Here is a 15,713-nt window from a genome sequence, read left to right as displayed (position 1 = left end):
GGCTGACTTTATTTTTCTGGGCTCCAAAATCACTGCAGATGTTGACTGCAGCCATGAAATTAAAAGACGCTTGCTCCTTGGAAGGAAAGTTATGACCAACTTAGACAGCACATTAAAAAGCAGAGACATTACTTTGCCAACAAAGGTCCGTCTAGTCAAGGCTATGGTTTTTCCAGTGGTCACGTATGGATGTGAGAGTTGGACTATAAAGAAAGCTGAGCACCGAAGAGTTGATGCTTTTGAACTGTGGTGTTGGAGAAGACTCTTGGGAGTCCCTTGGATTGCAAGGAGATCCAACCAGTCCATCCTAAAGGAGATCAGTCCTGGGTATTCATTGGAAGGACTGATGTTGAAGCTGAAACTCTGATACTTTGGCCACCTCATGCGAAGAGCTGACTCACTGGAAAAGACCCCGATGCTGGGAAAGATTGAGGGCAGGAGGAGAAGGGGACGACAGAGGATGAGATGGTTGGATGGCATCACCGACTCAATGGACATGGGTTTGGGTGGACTCTGGGAGTTGGTGATGGACAGGGAGGCCTTGAGTGCTGCAGTTTGTGAGGTCTCAAAGAGTTGGACACGACTGAGTGACTGAACTGAACTGAACATGTCAAAACTTATAGCATTCACTTTGCAGTTTACTGGTTATCTATTGTATTAATATATAAAGTTTACCTTAAGTCACTTACACCTCAGAAAAGCTGTTACCAAAAGAAAAAAAAAAGTGAGCCCAAGCCCCACTGCACTGTGATTCCTGTTTGTTAGGCTACAGTTCCTCGTTTACATCTCTACACCTCAGGATTTTGTGACATATCTCAACACTAGACTGACAAAGCCTCTTCCTGAGTTAGTGGACTTTGCTTTTCTGCTCCTGACTAATCAGAAAGGACGGGTAACAAGGTAGCGTTCAGTTTTGTTTTTGTTTTTAAAGACTTCATGGAGAAGGAAATGGCAACCCACTCCAGTACTCTTGCCTGGAAAATTCCATGGACCGAGGAGCCTAGTAAGCTACAATCCATGGAATCTCAAGAGTTGCACACGACTGAGCAACTTCACTTTTATTAAAAAAAAAAAAAAAAAAAGACTTCACTCTTTCATACTAGTCGGAAATAATTATGTTCTGTCACTTAGTCACGCGGCGTCGTAGAGTCATTGGGGTTCCTCGACTGTCTTAAACCTGCTGTCGCGACCCGAGTGGGCGGGCACCGGCCACGCCCTGTCATTGCAGGCCACGCTCCCACCAGGTCGCAGGCACGCCCACTACAGGACGGGGCGGCGCGCACGTGGGCCGTCCAGGGGCGGAGTCGACAGCCCAGACGTAGAGAGCAAGTCTGGTTCCGGGCCCCACGCTACCGGAAGCGGAAATAGCACCCGGCGAAGCCAGAGTTACCATAACTGCCACCGAGATGCCGAAGGGGCCCAAGCAGCAGCCGCCGGAGCCCGAGTGGATCGGGGACGGAGAGACCACGGGCCCCACAGGTAAGGCTGGCAGGCAGAGGAGAAAGAAGATAGAAAAGAGAAGAGAGAGAAATGTGCGCCGGGTCCCAGGAGAGGGTGGCGGGCGCGAGACTCACCGGGCCGTTCGGGGGGCTACTGCGCATGCGTGCAGTGGGGCCGGGAAGAGTTTGCCCTGGCAGGAGTGCTTTTGGGATGCCGGCGAAAAGAAAAGGTGTCGGGCTGTCAGGCACGAGCTTCAGTAACACCGGGCAAGAGACGGAGAAGAGCATATGGGGGACTTCCCTGGTGATTCATTGGTTAAGAATTGACCTGCCGATCCAGGAGGTGCGGGATCGCTGGTGAAGAAGCTAGGATTTCCACAAGCCTCCTGGTCAAAAAAACAACACATAGAAGCGATATTATAACAGATTCAGTAATGACTTTACAGAGGGTCCTCGTTAAAAAAAAAAAAAAAAAGTAAAAGATTATTTCAGGAAGAGCATATCGTAGGAAGAAAAGATGGGGAAAATGAGAAAAGCCCTATTTTCTTCTCTTTTGGATATCTCGGTCACACCGTATTCCACAACCGGCAGGAATATATAAGCTATGTCTCGACCTATTCCTTGCCAGCGCAACTCGCACTCACCTGGAGTCCCATCTGCTTCTCAAGAGAGGCTGATTCCTTCATGGAGTCGAGCCTAAGACAGCTTTCATAAGACACCTTTTTGACTCAAGTGGAGCAAGAAGGTAGATACTGGGTATTGGAATGAAGGATTATGTTTTACTTAAAAGCAGCTAATGTTTGTTGAGCCACTTGTGTTTAATTATACATTGGAGAAGGGACAAAAAAATATGAAGACCTTCTCCCAGACTTGAAGGTATTTCAAGAGGGAGATAAGATGGATGGAAATAATTATAGTGGGTAAACAGTGACTAATTTTACAGAACTGGAGATGTAGGGATGAAAAGACTTGCCTGTCAAGAAGGGGCACGTCTAGTATAGGGGACAGAGGTTTAGTCAGGGAATGTGCTTGAGAATGCTCTGGGACTAGAGAAGACAGGGGCAACATATAGGCAGATAGGATGGGAGTGTCAGCAAAGCCTCCCAGGAATATGTGATAACTGAGTTCATTCTCCAAGGATCATTATGAGTTAGCAAAGGGAAGAAGGTTCTAAGCAAGCAGAGGGTACAGTTAATGCAAAGATAGAGATGTAGTTGAGCCTGGCTGGTCCTCAATATTGTATTGACTCATGTGATGGTATTGAAAAGGTGTGCAAGACAAAATACTGAAAGGCTTTATACAATATTCCAAGGAATTTAATCCTAAAATCGTTAAGAAAGAAGACCCATTGAAGTGCATAGAAATGATTGGAGTCAGGGAGATCATTTAGGAGGCCCTGGTAAAGATCCCTGTGAGAAGTGATAAGAGAGGAAGCCAGGGCATTGACTAGAGCTGGGAACCAACTAAGGGGAGAAGAATTAAGGCAGACACTCACTTGGAATAATTCCATGGGTACTAGGCTCTTCATTGAAAGCTGTAATAGGCTATGGGTTGGGGAGCAGGAAGAGGTAAGGTCAGCTATTGAATGCTAAATTGAAGATTTCTGAGACGGCAAGGAGAGAGTTTGTTCAGTGGCCGTGGAGAGAGCAGTAGACTGGGAGTGAAGACACAGGTGTAGTTGAGCTGTTGGATCCGGGGAGTCCCCTAGAGAGTGTCTGTGGATTGAAATGAAAAGAGGTCTAAGATGGGAACCCAAGAGAACTTCAGCAATTAAGGGAAGGCATATAGGAGGCTGAGGATATGAGACTGAGAAAGGTGAGCCGCCAGAGAAACTAGAGGCAGACCATCAGGATCCCTGATGCTAAGTAACAACAGGAGAGAAGAATGAAAATGATGAGAGAAGTCGCACGGGATGTTGCTGAGTAGTCAAGCAAAATAAGGACTACAAAAAAACCCCCCACAACAACAATTCCTTTCTGAATTGAACAACTAAGAGGATGGTGGCAGCTTTGACAAAAGTAGTGTTCATTAGAAGGTAACGCCCAAATCAGGTTGTGGTATATTCAAAAAGGAATGGGAGACGAGGAGGGGGCTAGTGTGGACTGCACTTTTGAGAGTCAGTGAAGACAAGAATAGAAACAATAATTGGGTGGGGGGAGTGTAAGGTTTCAGAAAGAGGTTCACTTGGCTTTGAAATGAAGAACCCTTCAATGGTGTCCTTACGAAAGGGAGGAGCTGTTGTGGTGGGGGGTAGACATGGAGGATACAGGGTAGCTTTAGCCACACTTAGCCTTTTCCTGCTCCTGGGTGATAATACTTCTCACACTTGAACCAATGGTCAGGAGGCATGGTTGTATTAGTCCATGGAGAGAAATTAGTGTCTGAGTCACTTCTGAGTGTCGTCAGAGTGAGCCGATCGCATCATTCTGGCTTGTGAACTACAATGGGTCCTCCCTCTTAGTGGCTTTAGGATTAGACTCCTCAGAATAGCATATATAGAAAGTCTTTCATAATGTCTCCACATCTTTTCAGTTACATCACACTAGTCACCCAATACAGGGATCAGATTTTGCAGTGTGTTCAGGGTGGAGGTCACCAATTAAGCAAAGACAGACATAAGGATGCCTGGGAGTTACCAAGGAGCAGGGAGAAGCCAGTGTCCACGTGGGTATGGGTAAGGAAAGAGCAGAAGAAATAGGATACGCCCTTCTCGTTTGTGAGGCCCTAAATTATAGGGCTTGACCTTCATTTTATCCACTTTTTGACACTGTAGATGCTCAGCATCTGATAGATGATTATTGTGGACTCGGTGGCATCCTGTTCTGAGAATACTTAATGTGATGGATAGCAGAAGGCTTTGTTTTGGTTTTGGGATGGGGGAAACTTAAATGACTGCAGGAGTGCCTTTGGATAGAATTGAATAGCAGTAGGCGGTGGGATGGTTGGGGGTGAATGTAATGGTGGATAGGCCTAGGAGTGGAGAGAAATCACGAGGCTGCTGGCTGCCTCCCCGTCTTATGTCGGGAAGGAGTTAGACGTAACCCTCTGTCTTCAGGGAAACGGAGATAGACAAAAAGGAGAGGCTGGGAATTTGTCAGTGAACTTTTCTTGACTTCCCACTTTGCTCCCTGCGAACACGAGCTAAGCAGTGTCTCAGGTCACTCTGGGATGAAGGACTGATGCCCAGTGAAGCCTAACACAGCCCGGTTTGTGCCGGAATTGCAAGCGGAGCAGCTGTGGCATAGACCCAGGTGTTTGTTGACTTAGGAGATGGCTTTGTTTCCGTGGCCTGCAGGTTCCAAAAATGACATATAATACTTTATCCTACTTTTCTGTCCTGTGGGTGACTGGGGTGGGGAAAGGTCTTTCTCTCCCAGTATATCCTGAGTTATTCATAGTACCTCTAGCTCAGCTAATCCTGCCAGCTAAAAACATTGGCATCATCTCTGAAAACTGTCTTACTTCCCACCTCTGGCACCATCACCTTGTGGATTCTCCTTTTCTGCCTCCCACTAGACCAGCCACCGTTGTCTGTCTCATGGGACAGTGTCCAGGGAGGGAGCTAGAAAAACAGTGACAAGGAAGGGTAGAGTCCACTAAGGGTTGGCAGGTGAGATCAGGGTGACTTTGGAATTTGCAAATCATCATTCACAATGTCTGCTTAACCCTTCTAGACAAAGTGGTGAAGAAAGGGAAGAAGGACAAGAAGACCAAAAAGACGGTGAGGCAATGAGGGGTGAGGAGAGGGGGCTGTGGGTGTTTCCCAGCAGAAGGTGGCCCTGTGAAGTCGGTGGGGCCAGGAGGGAGGGGAAGAGGTCTTGTCGGGAGAGGGAGCAAGGTGGGATGGCGTGCGTGGCAGGTCCCTAGGTACATGCATGGTGGTCAAGGACTTGATTGGTCTCTGAGCCGTGTTTACCTAGATCTTAACTCCTGTTTTAGTTCTTCGAGGAGCTGGCAGTAGAAGACAAGCAGGCTGGGGAAGAAGAGAAAGTGCTCAAGGAGAAGGAGCAGCAGCAGCAGCAGCAGCAGCAGCAGCAGCAGGTACGGGTGTCAGCAGACCCACCACTCCATGGGGGCATCTTCGGTCCGCCAGCCCCTCTGCAGCCCGCGCCAGTTCACTCAGCTGGTGGGGAACGTTCTCTGGGGCAGAGATACAGCAGCGGCCCAGGCTTCATTCTCTCACCCTGTTTGGCTTTCAGCAGCAAAAAAAGAAGCGAGACACCCGTAAAGGGAGGCGGAAAAAGGATGTGGATGATGACGGAGAGGAGAAGGAGCTCATGGAGCGTCTTAAGAAGCTCTCAGTACCAGCCAGCGATGAGGAGGATGAGGGTAAATGCACTGAGGGGAGATGGGTACCTGGAACCCTTGAGTCAGGAAGAGTCAGGTGCCTCATTCCTTGATCTGGAGTTGAAGTAGATTGAGGAGCGGACATGGTCGTTCTCTTTCCCAGCTCACCTTCTCCCCTTGTCATTTCAGTGCCTGCCCCAGTACCCCGAGGAGGGAAGAAAACCAAGGTAAGCCATCTGTCTGGGTGGTAAACAGAGACCCCAGGGGTGCAGCCTTGACCATCCTACTGACTTCTATGCTTTCATTCTCCAGGGTGGTAATGTTTTTGCAGCCCTGATTCAGGATCAGAGTGAAGACGAGGAGGAGGAAGAAAAACATCCTCCTAAGCCGGCCAAGCCAGAGAAGAATCGGATCAATAAGGTGATAGTGCTGGCTCTGCCGGTCCCTCCCACCCCATGTGGCACCTCTGGCTACAGTGTGATGATTCCCTGGCTTCTTTTCCTGCTTTTCAACTAGCTCTTCTAGGCCAGGCCAGTCTTGCTTATACTGTCAGCTTATCCTGTCAAAATCAGCTTTTTTAAAAGTACTCTTTATCACTTGGAAATTTACAGCGATTCTGTTGCTTTCAAACTCAAAATCTAAACCAAAGACCTTCAAGTCTTTGCCCTTCCACCAGGACCCCTCTGCAGGATTACTTGGGACTTGCCTTGTATGCCGATCAGCCTCATCAGATGTTTGAATCCAGCCTGACTGTGTGCTGAAGCCTTTATCCTTTATGCCTGAAGCCTTTATCCTTTATGCCTTCTCTTCTTCCTAGAACGTCTTCTCCAAGCCCACGACCATTATCTCTTCTCAAGATTTGCCCTCTGGAGGAAGCACTCCAGTGTTAGGGCCATCTCATCCACATGATTCATTTGCTTAACTCACAGTCCCTTAGCTTTGCTGTTCACTGTTCGTTTCTTCACTGTCTGTCTCCCGCTGGAGGCCAGGGTTTTCCTGGGTCTCATTTTCTTCCTGGCAGACTTAGTATAGTTAACTGCTACTCCTGGACTACTAGAAATTCTTGTCAAGCTGCTGCTGCTGCTAAGTCGCTTCAGTCATGTCCGACTCTGTGCAACCCCATAGACGGCAGCCCATCGGGCTCCCCCGTCCCTGGGATTCTGCGGGCAAGAACGCGGAGTGGGTTGCTATTTCCTTCTCTGCTACATGAAAGTGAAAAGTGAAAGTGAAGTTGCTCAGTCATCTTAGCGACCCCATGGACTGCAGCCCACCAGGCCCTTCCGTCTATGTTATAGCAAATTAATTTGTGTGTCTGTGTGTCTTCTCCAGGCTGTATCTCAGGAACAACAGCCAGGGTTGAAGGGCAAAAAGACAAAGGAGGAGAAGTCAAAGGGGAAGGCCAAGGTGAGGGAACAGTGGCGGGAGGTGGGCTGGTCTCAAGAATCAGAGCAATTGAGTCCGACCTGCTGGCTTTTCCCTGTAGCCTCAAAATAAATTTGCTGCTCTGGAGAGTGAAGAGGAGGAGGATGAAGAGGAAGTAACAAAAGAAAAGGAACCACCCAAGCAAGGGAAGGAGAAGGCCAAGAAGGCTGAGCAGGTGTGTGTTTCGGTGTTGGGGGGAGGTGGGCTGAGGGGCCCAGGCCTGGTGGCCCTTGGGCCAGGGGCGGGACGTGAGCTGCAACCTGGGGCGCTCTTACTCCCCAGGGCAGAGGTTGGCAAACTTCTGTAAAGGACCTTCTGGTAAATACTTTGGACTTGCAGACCGCATACAATCTCTGATACGTATTTTTCTTTTCTGTTTTTGGAAAGACTCTTTGAAAATGTAAAAGCCATTTTTAGTTCAAGGGCCCTAATTTGCACCTCTTGATCTAGAAGAGCAAGGGACATAGCCGGCACCCTCAGCCCCGGTTCTGGCTCTGCCACTCCCTGTGTGATCTTGAGTACGTCTTGCCACCTCTTCAGGCCTCACTCTTCTCATCTGTGTCACCGAGTGACCTCTGAGCTCCCCTGTACCGTCAGCACCTGCTAGTTCTCATCCTGTTGGATTCCTCAGTGGCTCTGCACAGGGCTTCTGGACCTCTGCTTTGCATGTTTACCTGCAGAGAGACTCGTTTGATGCTGAGGAAGAGAACCTGTTCCTTTTGTTCTGCCTTTAGTCACATTGTATTGACGGTTGCATAGGTATCGGTGCATATGCGTCTTTACACTTCACATATACATACATAGGTACCTTCCTGGTGGCACAGATGGGCATGAGAATGTGAGCACCGCCAGGATATTTCAGGATTCTGGGGGAGAGACAGAGCTGACTGTGGAGCTGGGAGTGGATGACATGAAGTTCTCAGAGGGCTTCCTTGTTTTTACCATCACCTGGTTCTCACAGGGCTCAGAGGAAGGAGAAGAGGAGGAGGAAGAAGGGGAGTCCAAGGCCGATGACCCCTATGCTCATCTTAGCAAGAAGGAGAAGAAGAAACTCAAGAAACAAGTAAGACCTTGGGTTCTTAGTGGTCAAAGGCAGAAGAAGTTTCTATTTTAATGCTTCAAGTAGGGGACATGTGAAGGGAGAGCTTTGGGTGCTGGGTTGAGTCTAACAGCTGGAGTAAGGAAACAGCTGTGTTCTGTGAGCACAGTGTCATGGTGCCTGGTGACACGGGTCTGTATTGTGGCAACTGGAAAGTGGTAGGCAGTGGCCTCAAATGTGATCTTTCCTTCCTTCTCAGATGGAGTATGAGCGTCAGGTGGCTTCGTTAAAAGCAGCCAATGCTGCTGAAAATGACTTCTCCGTGTCACAAGCAGAGGTGTCTTCCCGCCAGGCCATGCTAGAAAATGCCTCTGACATCAAGGTAAGGTCCGAGGGGGGCCCTCCTGCCAGCTCAGCCCGGGACCTGCCACTTCTCCCCTTCCCCTGAGAGGCCATGGTGACTGAGAAAGTGGGTGTGAGGGGGAGGTCCGCTGGGAAGAAACCTGGGAGGCGTTCTCCACATCTTGAGTTCTGCAAACTTGAACAAGAAGATAGAAGAACCAGCATAGGAGTCCAGCTTTGGAGGGAAGCAGGGTGGGACAGGCTGGCCACGCTTAGGGTGTGGACTCCGATTAGAGGCAGTGGATGGGGAGGGGGCTTCCCCGCAGAGAAAAAGTTGCAGCTGCTAGACATACGGAAGGGAGCTCTCACATGCTCACTCTCTGCTGACCGTCGCAGCTGGAGAAGTTCAGCATCTCGGCCCACGGCAAGGAGCTGTTCGTCAACGCAGACCTGTACATCGTCGCCGGCCGCCGCTACGGGCTGGTGGGACCCAATGGGTGAGGAGAGGAGGGGCTGGAGCTGTGAGAGGGGAGGGGCCAGAGGGCGAAGAGACTTGTTCTCGGAGGCGGCCTGGTCCTCAAAGCTCTCATTCCTCAGCAAGGGCAAGACCACTCTCCTCAAGCACATCGCCAACCGAGCCCTGAGCATCCCTCCCAACATCGACGTGCTGCTGTGCGAGCAGGGTGAGGCCGCTGTTGGCAGAGGGGCTGGTGGGGGGAAACTCAGGGGCTTGCGAGGGGCTACCACTGGGGTCTGTGAGCCAGCCAAGAACAGAAGAGCCTGTGGCTGTGAGTTGGAAGGGTTTTGTGGGGAGACTGGGGACTGGGAAATGGGTGCCACAGAAGTAGGCGGGGTGCGGTGAGAGGCTGGAACAAGTGCTGAGAGCTGGGCAGGGTCAGGCAGTCCAGAAACGGAGCTGCTGGGAAGAGGGGGCAGGAGCCTTGGCCCCTGGGTGCACCCTGACTGCTCCCCGGCCCCCAGAGGTGGTAGCTGACGAGACGCCAGCCGTGCAGGCTGTCCTTCGAGCAGACACCAAGCGCTTGAAGCTGCTGGAAGAGGAACGGCGGCTTCAGGGACAGCTGGAGCAGGGCGATGACGCGGCTGCCGAGAGGCTCGAGAAGGTAGAGGAGATGGCGCAGGGGACACGAGCTAAAATGGGGGGCTCCTGGGACCCCCCAACATGTGTCCTCTTCTCCCTCCTCCCAGGTGTATGAGGAATTGCGGGCCACCGGGGCGGCCGCTGCAGAGGCCAAAGCCCGCCGGATCCTGGCCGGCCTGGGCTTTGACCCTGAAATGCAGAATCGACCCACACAGAAGTTCTCGGGGGGCTGGCGCATGCGTGTCTCCTTGGCCAGGTGGGCTCCCAGCCCCTGCCCTTCTGGCCTCCGCCCACCCTTCCTGTTCTTCCAAGGCTGTCTTCTCCCTCCCATACTGTCTGACTTGTCAGATTCGGGGGCTTCTCTCCCTGTCTGGGGGTGTGTTCTCATCTGTCTCAGGAACTCTTAGGAGAGATTGGGAAGGAGTGTTTATGCACTCAGGCTCCACTTAGCAGAGGCTTCTGTGGGTTAGCAAGGGTCTTCCTCCTACTGACCCTGCCTTCTGCCGCCCACCCTCTAGGGCGTTGTTCATGGAACCCACGCTGCTGATGTTGGACGAGCCCACCAACCACCTGGACCTCAACGCTGTCATCTGGCTCAACAAGTGAGTGGCCCTGGATTATAGGTTTGTATCGCTGGTCTCCACTCTGCCCCTGACAGCTCTCACCCCAGTCTCTCTCTTTCGATTCCTGCCCCTGTCTGCACTCTAACCTGGAGATTGTGACATTTCCACACTCTTTAAAACCCAGCTACCTCCAGGGCTGGCGGAAGACACTGCTCATCGTCTCCCATGACCAAGGCTTCCTGGATGATGTCTGTACTGACATCATCCATCTCGACGCCCAGCGGCTTCACTACTACAGGGGCAATTATAGTACGTGGGACGCTGGGGGCGAGGAAAGGGGTGGTTCCTGGAGAAAGGCCTGGGAGGAAGGGACATAGGGACGTGGTGATAATTCTGAGTTTTAGAGAATTCTGGAAATGACCCCTGCCCCCACCATCCCCCATCCTCCTGGGGACAGGGACAAGCATTGATGACCCCCCATCCCCTTGCCCCAGTGACCTTCAAGAAGATGTACCAGCAAAAGCAAAAGGAACTGCTGAAGCAATATGAGAAGCAGGAGAAAAAGCTGAAGGAGCTAAAGGCGGGCGGCAAGTCCACCAAGCAGGCGGTGAGCACTGGCTCTTCCTGGGCAGGGATCTTCTCGGGAGAAGGAGGAGGCCTTGGACCCTGCTTGCCACTCAGGGCCTCCCGTCCAAGGCTTGGATGTCTCCCTTTGCCCGTCCTCTTCAGGAGAAGCAAACTAAGGAAGCCTTGACTCGAAAGCAGCAGAAGTGCCGGCGGAAAAACCAGGATGAGGAGTCACAGGAGGCCCCCGAGCTGCTGAAGCGCCCCAAGGAGTACACCGTGCGCTTCACGTTCCCCGACCCACCACCGCTCAGCCCTCCAGTGCTGGGCCTGCACGGTGAGCGGCCGCGGCCCTGCCTGCCCGCCCCTCCAGGGCTCTAGGGGGACTCTGAAGAGAAAATAAAGTGCTGCTTTTCTTGCCTTCTCAGGTGTGACCTTTGGCTATGAGGGGCAGAAACCACTCTTTAAGAATCTGGATTTTGGCATCGACATGGACTCAAGGAGTGAGTTGAGGGGAGGCTCAGTGCAGGGTTCGGGGTGGGACTCAGGCCGTGGAGCAGGAGCCCCAGGGAGTTTCTGGGGACCTCACCTCTGACCTCTCTCTTCCCTCGGGCAGTCTGCATCGTGGGCCCTAACGGCGTGGGGAAGAGCACGCTGCTGCTGCTGCTGACAGGCAAGCTGACGCCGGTGAGTCCAGGAGTCGAAGGGCCGTGGTGACGGGCGAGCGGAGGCATGAGCACACGGCTGTTCCCTGGAGGCTCCTGGGGAGCCCTCTCTGCTGTGGAGAGTTAAATACAGAACTTGTCATGAATGGTTCTTTTCCTTAAGAGGTGCTGTAGAGGAGGACAGTTTAGATCAGTCAGATCTGGAGACAGACCTGGAGAAGTGGGCCCAGATGAAGGGCGTGCCTCCGCCATCCTGCTTGTGTGTTCTGGTTATATAAGAAATATATGCCCACTGTAGAATCGTTAGAAATTATGTGAACCAGGGAATTCCTGGCAGTCCAGTAGTTGGGACTCAGGGCTTTTACCAGCATGAGCCCCGGTTAGATCCCTGATTGGGGAACTAAGCAAGGGACAGATGAAAAAAAAATTACATAAGCCAGAGAAAAATCTAGAGATAACCTGTATTAATTTTAATGGATCGCTTTCCTTTTTTTTCTTACAAGCATATCTGTAATTATTTTTCTTAATAAAAGTGGGTTATCCTGTGAATTGTTTTGTAGCTAGCTTTTTTCAGATAATGTATATGAAGCATTTTTTTGTGCTTGTAGTCAGGCAGTGGCACCCCACTCCAGTACTCTTGCCTGGAAAATCCTATGGACAGAGGAGCCTAGAAGGCTGCAGTCCATGGGGTCGCTGAGGGTCGGACACGACTGAGTGGCTTCACTTTCGCTTTTCACTTTCATGCATTGGAGAAAGAAATGGCAACCCACTCCATTGTTCTTGCCTGGAGAATCCCAGGGATGGAGGAGCCTGGTGGGCTGCTGTCTGTGGGGTCGCACAGAGTCGGACACGACTGAAGTGGCTTAGCAGTAGCAGTCTTATATGCATTTTTCTTATGGACCTATTATAATTTACTTGACGTCTGTTGTTTAGAATGTTTCTGGTGTTTCACTGAAGGACAACAGTAAAGAGTCTTACGGTACTTGTTCATGAATTTAGTTTTTCCTTAAGATGAATTCCCTAGAGTTGCTTCGGGGACTTTTGCGGTATATGTAGTGCCAGGTGGTTGTAACCATCTGTCTGCCCTCCAGGCAAGTGTGGAGAAGGCACATTGCCTCACACCCACAGAGTAGATCTTCAGAAGGGTGTCCTAGAGCCTCCCATAAACTCATTCCCATCTGAGGTGGAACCCTGAAAAATTCTGGCTGGAAGGTGGGGACGGGGTTTTCTGCTCGTGGTCAGCCTGCTCCTGGTTCTGAATCTCCACTTCCTCCTCGCTTTTCCTCTTGCCTGATTTCCTGGCCTGCTGTGGCCCTGTTAGGGACACACCTGTGTTACCTTTCTTGTGCTAGCTCGTTCCCAGCCCTGTTCTGGTGTTCATTTCCCTTCAGAGTTGGGAGGTGGAGCTGTGGCTCCTCTCCGTCCCCGCTTACTCCGCCCCGCCTTGCTTTTTCCTTGCAGACTCGGGGTGAAATGAGGAAGAACCACCGGCTGGTAAGTGGCTTTGGGAATCAGGTAGTCAGAGGCCGAGAGGAAGTCTGACTTTCATTGACCACCTTCCTCTCCTCTTGGGCAGAAAATTGGCTTCTTCAACCAGCAGTATGCAGAGCAGCTGCGCATGGAGGAGACGCCCACCGAGTACCTGCAGCGGGGCTTCAACCTGCCCTACCAGGATGCGCGCAAGTGCCTGGGCCGCTTCGGCCTGGAGAGCCACGCCCACACCATCCAGATCTGCAAGCTCTCTGGTACCGGGCCCGGGCAGGCGCCCCCTCCTCAGAATGCCCTCCAGCACACTGTCCCTCGAGGCGGGGGGAAGAGGAACCAGGACTTGGGGGACCTCAGCACGCACGCACGCACCTGCATGCGCACACAGGCGTTCAGGGCCCACCTGCAGACATGTCGGGTGGTGGAAGGTGCAGTGGTTCTTCCCCTTTGCTCCAGGTGGGCAGAAGGCACGAGTTGTGTTTGCAGAGCTGGCCTGTCGGGAGCCTGATGTCCTCATCTTGGTGAGTGAATGGGGTTGCGGGGTGGGGCCAGCACCAGGAAAGGTAGGGGTCGTTAACACTCAGTTTCGGGACGCCTCCTCCCCATAGGACGAGCCCACCAATAACCTGGACATCGAGTCTATCGACGCTCTAGGGGAGGCCATCAACGAATACAAGGGTGGTGAGTCAGCTCGGGCTTGTCCTCCTCCTACCCTGCTTGGGGATGGGACTGTAGGTGTCCTGGGGCTGGGCACCCTCCTTGCAGGTTTTGATTCCCCTCTTCCTTTCTGCCTGTCCTCCATTCTCACTGTCTTGCCTCGAAGCTGTGATCGTCGTCAGCCACGATGCCCGACTCATCACAGAAACCAACTGCCAGCTGTGGGTGGTGGAGGAGCAGAGTGTTAGCCAGATCGACGGTGACTTCGAAGACTACAAGCGGGAGGTGTTGGAGGCCCTGGGAGAAGTCATGGTCAGCCGGCCCCGAGAGTGAGCTTTCCTTCCCGGACATCCCCTGTCTCCTCTCCATTTGGAAGCTTGCTCTGGACTACAGCCGGCATGGCAGCTGCTCAGGCGTGTGAAGGTGGAGTGTGGTCTTGATGTGACCAGGATATTTGATTGCTTCCTTTTCTTTGAAAGACTCGTCTGTTCTGCTTCTCTTGAGATAACTGAGTGGGCCTTATCTTTGAAGTCCCTCTGTACAAGCAGAGGTGACATTTGTCATCATGGGGTTCCAGCCAGCCAGCTCACGCAGCCAGTTGTCTGAGCCTCTGTCCTCACGGGGAAGCTTGCCTCTGGGCCGCCCCAAGCTTCGGGTGCAGCTGCCGCCTGGTCTGAGTGGTGCTGCCCTCCTCCGGTGGATTCAGTGCTGACCTAATAGATACCAACAGCTGCTGCGGCTCCTGCCACCCAGGATCTGGTGCCTGCAGTATCTGGTCTGATGGGGGACTTGGGGACAGGAAAGGAATGCTGCTGAACTTGAATCGCCATTTACAGGGGGAAGAAATAAAGGAAAGGAGTTGCCGCCGCCTTGTTGCTGTTTGGAGATTTGTGGGAGCTGGAACTCTTCTGAATCTTGATTTGCTGTGTTCGCTTTCCTAGCAGTGGCGGGCAGCCTCTCTTCCCCACCGGTGCAGCCGGGTGCCACTTGCAATCTTACCTCAGTTTAGGTAGTGCTCGCTGTTTGAGGAATGCAAGGGGAAGGGAGTCCTCCCTTCTAGCCAGGACTAGGACACTCAGGTTTCTCACTATCCAAGCTCCACCCTGGGGTCAGGGACCAGAGTGTCTATCCCCGCAGAGTTACTGTGTGCTCTGTGGGGTATACGGGAAGGGCGCAGACGTGGTCTGCTTTTGTGCATAATCTAGACAGAGAAGACTTAGAAGACGTGAGTGTACAGCGTTGATACAGGTAATTGCCAAATGTGCGGAGCTGTAGATTCTAAGTGGCCTTGAGCTCATAGAAGAGAAAGGTTACCCAGAACTTGGTTTTGTGGTAGGATCACTTGAGGGAGGACCTTGAGAAATATTAAGGCTGTTAACCATGAGCAGGGAGCCATTTTTTAAATGTAGGAAAAAGGGCGAATCTAAGGAAGAAAGAACTGTTTAGGGAGTTAATGAAGAACATGGCTGATGTGGCCTCTTTTTATTAGTGTTAGATTGGAGAGACGGGTTTGGAAAGTAAAACCCAAGTGGCAAGTGGTTGGTTGGTGGTCATTTCAGTGAGTGATGAGTGAGGTGGACTATAGCGACTTAAAGGACAGGCCCCAGAAACTTCCTAGTGGGGATGAGGTGATACATCCTGAATTAGGATGTGAGAGAGGGGTGGAAAGGACAGGCAGATGGATAGAGCCAGGTGTGCAAATTGGAGAGAAAACAGGTGCATCCACTTCTCGGGAACGTGAAGACTCATCTCAAGGCTTCCTGAGGTAGGATGTCTTAACTTTGGGAAGTTACGTTCTGGCCAGAAATAGTACTGGACCTCAGTTACAAGGTTTATACTGAAAATTAAGATTTGGTATGAAGATAGTCACAGAGGTAGTACCATCAGGTACGTGTCCAGCCAGATTAGAAAGGATCTTGGAATTTGAGGGAAAAAATCAAGGCCTTATGCCAGGTAAGATGTTACATGTTAAAGTAGTCTCCATAGTAAGGTCCTTTGTAAAACAATGAGAACAGCCTTCAAGTCCAGGACTAATGGAGTGACCTTGGACTTAGCCTCTTGGTACCTGTTTCCGCATTTGTGACATGAAGGAGATGAAAAGTGCATACCTCACAAGGTTACTAAGATTTCAGATAAGTATTTATAAAGTGT

The 15,713-nt window shown here is 51.4% G+C and overlaps 1 protein-coding gene across 2 annotated transcripts; it reads left to right on the top strand.

The window, feature by feature from the left end:
- Nucleotides 1-937: 937 nt before the first annotated feature.
- Nucleotides 938-14,431, top strand: ABCF1 (ATP binding cassette subfamily F member 1). Of its 2 annotated transcripts, none has more exons than XM_069563561.1 (25): nt 938-1,479; nt 5,114-5,160; nt 5,379-5,480; nt 5,642-5,768; nt 5,916-5,953; nt 6,039-6,146; nt 7,056-7,130; nt 7,210-7,323; nt 8,110-8,211; nt 8,447-8,569; nt 8,926-9,026; nt 9,127-9,212; nt 9,511-9,650; nt 9,736-9,884; nt 10,147-10,230; nt 10,376-10,500; nt 10,686-10,798; nt 10,921-11,092; nt 11,184-11,258; nt 11,372-11,442; nt 12,882-12,914; nt 12,997-13,165; nt 13,362-13,426; nt 13,514-13,586; nt 13,729-14,431. In XM_069563561.1, the coding sequence occupies exons 1-25, from the start codon at nt 1,407-1,409 to the stop codon at nt 13,893-13,895; spliced, it is 2,532 nt and encodes an 843-aa protein (XP_069419662.1). In that variant the 5' UTR covers nt 938-1,406; the 3' UTR covers nt 13,896-14,431. The 2 variants fall into 2 exon arrangements, with proteins under 2 accessions (XP_069419662.1, XP_069419661.1); XM_069563560.1 differs by having other exon boundaries at nt 5,639-5,768.
- The last annotated feature ends 1,282 nt before the right edge of the window (nt 14,432-15,713 follow it).

The sequence above is a fragment of the Ovis canadensis genome, chromosome 20 (assembly GCF_042477335.2).
Source record: "Ovis canadensis isolate MfBH-ARS-UI-01 breed Bighorn chromosome 20, ARS-UI_OviCan_v2, whole genome shotgun sequence".
In the NCBI taxonomy this organism is placed as follows: Eukaryota; Metazoa; Chordata; class Mammalia; order Artiodactyla; family Bovidae; genus Ovis; species Ovis canadensis.
Note: the sequence above shows the minus strand (reverse complement) of the source record. Positions and strands in the feature narration are given on the sequence as shown.